General features: G+C 40.2%; 1 protein-coding gene across 3 annotated transcripts in view; it reads left to right on the forward strand.

The window, feature by feature from the left end:
• The window catches only part of TASP1 (taspase 1), a gene marked incomplete at both ends in the record, with an annotated part of 259,575 nt that extends 253,788 nt beyond the window's left edge, over positions 1 to 5,787 (forward strand). For all 3 annotated transcript variants that reach the window (XM_080716070.1, XM_080716071.1, XM_080716072.1), the window contains one exon: positions 5,695 to 5,787. In XM_080716070.1, the coding sequence (XP_080572196.1) occupies positions 5,695 to 5,787 (93 nt within the window). The remainder of the gene's footprint in view (positions 1 to 5,694) is intronic.
• Positions 5,788 to 6,000: the final 213 nt, after the last annotated feature.

Below are 6,000 nucleotides of genomic sequence, written 5' to 3' on the forward strand. Positions count from 1 at the left end.
TCCCAAATTCCTTCTACGAGGACAGTATCACATTAATCCCCAAACCAATAAAGATTCCTCAAGAAAGGAAAACTACAGACGGATATCCTTAATGAACATAGATGCAAAAATTCTAAACAAAATACTAGCCATATGCATTCAAAACCATATCAAGAGAATTACTACACCACGACCAAGTTGGTTTCATTGGTTCAACATACGCAAATCAATACATGTCATTCACCACACAAATAGAACCAAAAACAAAAACCACATCATCATAGCAATAGATGCTGGAAAAGCATTCAACAAAATCCAACACCCATTTATGTTAAGAACACTGCAGAAAATTGGAATAGAAGGAACGTACTTCAATATCATTAAGGCAATATACAACAAACCCAAAGCCAACATTATATTGAATGGGGAAAAACCAAGAATTTCCACTAAAATCAGAAACAAGACAAGGATGCCCACTATCACCACTCCTTTTCAATATAGTCCTTGAGACTCTTGCTGCAGCAATAAGAAAAGAGAAGGAAATCAAATGAAATCAAATAGGAAAAGAGGATCTAAAATTATCCTTATTTTCAGATGACATGATCCTTTATCTAGAAGACCCAAAGAACTCAACCAAAACACTTCTGGAGCTGATTAACCAATTCAGCAAAGTTGCAGGATACAAAATCAACCTAAAAAAAATCAGTGGCTTTTCTTTACATCAACAATGAATCCACAATGAAAGAAATAAAGCAGATAATTCCATTCACTATAACCTCAAAACCAATAAAATACCTAGGAATAAACCTAACCAAAGATGTAGTAAAAGACCTCTACAACAAAACTATAAAACATTAAAGAAAGAAACTGAAGAAGACCTTGGAAGATGGAAAGATCTCCTGTGCTTATGGATAGGCAGAATAAATATCAAAATGACCATTCTACCAAAAGTGATCTATAGATTCAATGCAGTTCCCATTAAAATACCAACAACATTCTTCACAGTCCTAGAAAAATCAATCATGAACTTTACAAGGAGAAAGAAAAGACTCAGAATAGTCAAAGCAATTCTCAGCAATAAGAATCACACAGGAGTCATTACAATCCCAGACTTCAAATTATACTATAGATCAATAGTAGTAAAAGCAGCATGGTACTGGCACAATAACAGGTATACTGACCAGTGGAAAAGAATAGAAGATACGGAAACAAATCCACACACCTATAGTCAATTAATCTTTGAAAAAGAGGCCAAACTCATACACTGGAGAAAAGACAGCCTTTTCAACAAATGGTCCTGGGAAAACTGGCTATCCATTTGTAGAAAGATGGAACTAATTCCTTACCTTTCACCATGCACAGGAATCAACTCAAGATGGGTTAAAGACTTAGAAATTAGACCAGAGACTGTGAAGTTATTAGAGGAGAGCATAGGCTCAACACTACAACATATAGGCACAAGCAGTAACTTTCTCAACAAAACCTCCAAAGCTCAGGAAATTAAAGCAAGAATTAACAAGTGGGATGGCACCAAACTAAAAAGTTTTTTCTCATCAAAGGAAACCATCAAGAACCTAAAGAGGAAGCCTACAGAATGGGAGAAGATCTTTACCAGTCACCACTCTGATATGGGGCTAATATCCAGAATTTATAAACATCTCAAAAGACCCTACACTAGAGAAGCAAACAACCCAATCAAGAAGTGGGCAATTGAATTGAATAGACACTTTACAAAAGAAGAGATACAAATGGCCAATAGATACATGAAAAGATGTTCTTCTTCATTAGACATCAGGGAGATGTAAATCAAAAGTATGCTGAGATTCCATCTAACCCCAGTTAGAGTGGCAAGCATAAAGAAATCAAATAACAACAAATGCTGGTGAGGATGTGGGGAAAGAGGAACTCTTTTACACTGTTGGTGGGAGTGCAAAGTAGTTCAGCCGCTATGGAGATCAGTGTGGAGATTCCTAAGAAAGCTGGGAATAGATCCACCATATGATCCAGCTTTACCACTCCTGGGTATTTTTCCCAAGGGTTTGAAATCAGAGAACTACAACAACATATGCATTACCTATGTTCATAGCAGCACAATTTGTAATAGCCAAAACATGGAAACAACCTAGGTCCCCATCAACAGATGAATGGTTTGCAAAATTATGGGAAATACACATGATGGAATTCTATTCAGCTGTAAAGAAGAACAAAATGTCATTCATAAGAAGATGGAAAGTCCTGGAGAGCATTATGTTAAGTGTGATCAGCCAAACACAGAAAGAGAAGGGACATATGTTTCCTCTAATATGCCCAAACTAGGGAACATCGGGGATACCAGAGGGACTCCAGATAATGGAAGGGAAATCTCAGCAAAGTTTGAATGGAAAGCTAGGAGAGGAAGAAGGCCAAACTTGATTAATGAAGGGCTACTTCTGAATATGTGTAAAAGTATGAATATAGCACGGTTACCCTGGGCATTCATTGTTGGGAGGGGGGAAGAGAAAGTGGGAGGGGCACCAAGTACAGTTTAAATGTATGCCATTTACTAAAAAAATTAATTAATTAATTAAAAAACTAAATAAAAATAAAAAGTTGTAAAATCTTCATGTACTAGAAGATGGCCGAGGAGATAAATCCTTTCTTATATAGTTTACTAGTGCATTGTAATTATCTAAACAAGTAGTGTATCTCGTTCTTTATAACATTTGTGTTTTGTGCAAAAAGTTCAGTTTACCCAAACCTAAAGGTTTATGTCTAATATTTTGCCCACATACTACTAAGAAATATAGCAAGACCTTATTACCTTTTCTAATGTCTCCCTTTTTTTCTTTCCTAAATTTTCTTCATATTTCCTGGTTTAATTCACCTTATTTGCATGTTTTTCTATCATAAACTTGGTAGGGATGGGAGCATTGGGTGTAATTTTGAGCTGACCTCTTGTGTTTTTATAAACCTCAGGGGTTTGCTACTAAGTCCCGTGTCCACAGAGCAGGGCTTTCTCCTCTGCTTCAGTGATTTTCCCTTGGTTAGCAGGAAATCTGTGGTTGTAAGACCAGTGTTCCCTGGCCAGATTGCAGGCTCTCTGCTTGGTCATACTGTCACTCTAATCTTTTCAACAATTATTATCTTGTTCTTTTTTGCCTCTGGTGCCTGAAACATCAGGACTTCCAAAGGGTACTTTTGATTCTCCCTGAATCGCTGGGAAATCTGAGAACAGAATTTTCTGTAAGCCTCTCTCTTAAGGACAGATATTTTGACCTGCTTGAAAAATTCCAATCTATGAGCAGAGCTAGTGGTGATGATGTTTCTCCCATGGGGTCTGTATCATGGATAATTTCTTGCTAACCCCTTTTCTTATTAAAAGAAATTTAGAACAGGTAAATTGTTATTTTTTGCTTTATGTTTTGATTATTTGCTTGTCTTTTGTAATTGTGATAAAAAATACACAACATAGGATTTACCATTTAACCAATTTTAGGGGTACAGTTCAGTGGCTTTGAGTACATTCATAATGTTGTGTGGCTGTCACCACATCCGTGTCCAGAAAGTTGACATCGTCCCACAGTGAAACTCTGCCTGTTAAACATGGCCTCCCTTCTGACCTCCCTCAGTCCCTGGCAAGCACTCTACTTTCTTTGTCTATGAACTTGACTGATAAATGCCTCTTAAAGTAGAGCCATACAATCTTTACCCTCTTTACGTCTGGCTTATTTTACATAGCATAATATTTTTTAGATTCATTCATGTTGTAGCATGTGTCCGAATTTCATTCCTTTTTAAGACTGAACAATATTTCATCGTGTGCCACATTCTTTTCATCCATGATAGATATTGGGGTTGCTTTTACCTTTTGGCTTTTGTGGGTAATGCTGCTGTGAGCACTGGTATATAAATCTGAGTCACTGCTTTCACTATTGGGGGGGGGGAGGTTATATCCAGAAGTAGAGTTTGGGGATCATATGATTTTATGTTTAAAATTTTATAATTCTACCATACTCTGTTCCATGGTGGTTCTGCTTTCTTCTTTAATCCTTGTCGTAGTTGCAGGCCTGTCTTCATGAGGAAATGATGAGATTAGGGATGAAATGAACCGAGGGACTCCTATTCTCAGGATCTTTTTTGTTAGGAAAAACTTAAACAAAACCTGATAGATGATAGCTTGGTGGAGGGGGGAGATTGTCACCTGATGTCGATGCATTATTGAAAAGGTAAATCTGGTCTCATTGATTCTGAACTTGGGGCAGTTGTAGGATTTGAGCATTTTGTATCTAGTATGACAAGGGTTGCTAGTAGTAGAAAAATGTACTTCCTCTTCTAACTCCTCCCCTAGGTTGATGAGACATCACAAGAAACAAAGATCCATGTTTGTTTTACTGTGTACTTCTTAGGTGAGCTATAGCCACCCAGAGGCATGAGTCTGGTGAATGAACTCAAAGATAATTGGGTCCTACAGGGTGCCACAGAGACCTGCTTTGTCCAGCTTCACACTCCAAAGTGAACCAACCTCACCCCTATACATTACAGGTTGCTTTCTGACTTGCGTATGGAAAACCAAATGACAAGGAACATTTCCTATTCTCCACACCTTTCCAAATGTTAACTTACATCAGCTACTCTCGTTGGACTTCTGCTGTTAAACTCAGGATAGTGTCCATCCTCAGATTACAAGCCAACTAGCTTATTATTCTATTTAAAACACGCACTGGCCTCATTTTGGGTTGAATAAAGGGGAATTGAATATGCAGCTCCTCTGTTCTCAAAAACTCCCAAAATTTAAGTTTCCTTGGATTAATAAGCCAGATATCTCTGCCTTTTCTCTTCTCTTCTCTTCTCTTCTTTCCCTCCCTCCCCCTTCTCTCTCTCTCTCTCTCTCTCTCTCTCTCTCTCTCTCTCTCTCTCTGTCACACACACACACACACACACACACACACACACACACACACACTTCTTATCCTATCCCATGTGGAATAGATTTACAGTCTTCCTCTTGGGCTCGGCCTCAGTCTTGGAGCCTTTGAGTGAGGTCATAAGATTCAGCACTACACAACTCCCTGTTGTATAGTGGGTGTCTTCACTCATTCCCTATACACAGCACCCTTTTTATGAAGACCCGTGGGAGAGATGGCTCCTGGCCCCAGAGCCAGGCACAGGTGCTCTCCACTGAGTAGGTGGTTAGCTCTGCTCCTGTCTATCGTGTGGACCACCTCCCTGACCTTGGCCACAGGAAACTCCGAGGCAAGACAGCAGTCTGCCTCCAGTGCTGGCTTCCATTTTTTGTGTGACCCTTTTTCCTGTCTTTACCTTATTTATGTTCTTATTTCCTCAAGGTTACTTAATTCTCTGAATTTTTATAAGCTACTTACATTCTTTAGTGGATAAATTGGGATATAAATATTAAGTGTTGTTACTTGTTTTGAGTCTGTAGAGGACAATAGGTACACACTGCTCGTTTTTAGATAACTGGAACGTGCTCAGTATAGTTGGTGTTACTGCCATGAATGTGACTGAACTGTACGCTGCACACCGTCTGTACACTGCCTCGGTCTTCTCTGTGTCTCTAGGGGATCGGAGGCGTCTTTTAGTCTCAGTGCCCCACAGTAGCACCAGCGTCGCCTGCGGGTGCTCAGAAGTGGAGGCAGGTGTGACGTTCTAGAGCCTGCTCTGCCTTTGTCAGCCAGTGCGGACGCCTCTGATGTTCTGCTTTCTCCTTCTCTGCAGACTCACATTTCAAGACTCCCTCCTGGCGCAGTGGCAGGACAGTCGGTTGCCATCGAAGGCGGGGTTTGCCGCCTGGAGAGCCCAGTGAACTGACCCTTCGGGCTGAATACAGAGTGTTCCGGGGCATTTCAGAACCTGCGCTTTGGGGTGTGGGGGCAGAAGTTGGATGTTTTATCTTCCTTGTTTTATAATTCCTCTTGCAACTGTGTACACCACTCCAGGCGCCAGCGCTGCTGCAGTCAGCGCTTGGCGACACATGGGCCTTTGGCGGGTGAGTGGGCATGAGTGTGGGTGTGCATGTGGGGC

This window comes from Muscardinus avellanarius, assembly GCF_963383645.1.
Source record: "Muscardinus avellanarius genome assembly, chromosome: 19".
NCBI lineage: Eukaryota > Metazoa > Chordata > Mammalia > Rodentia > Gliridae > Muscardinus > Muscardinus avellanarius.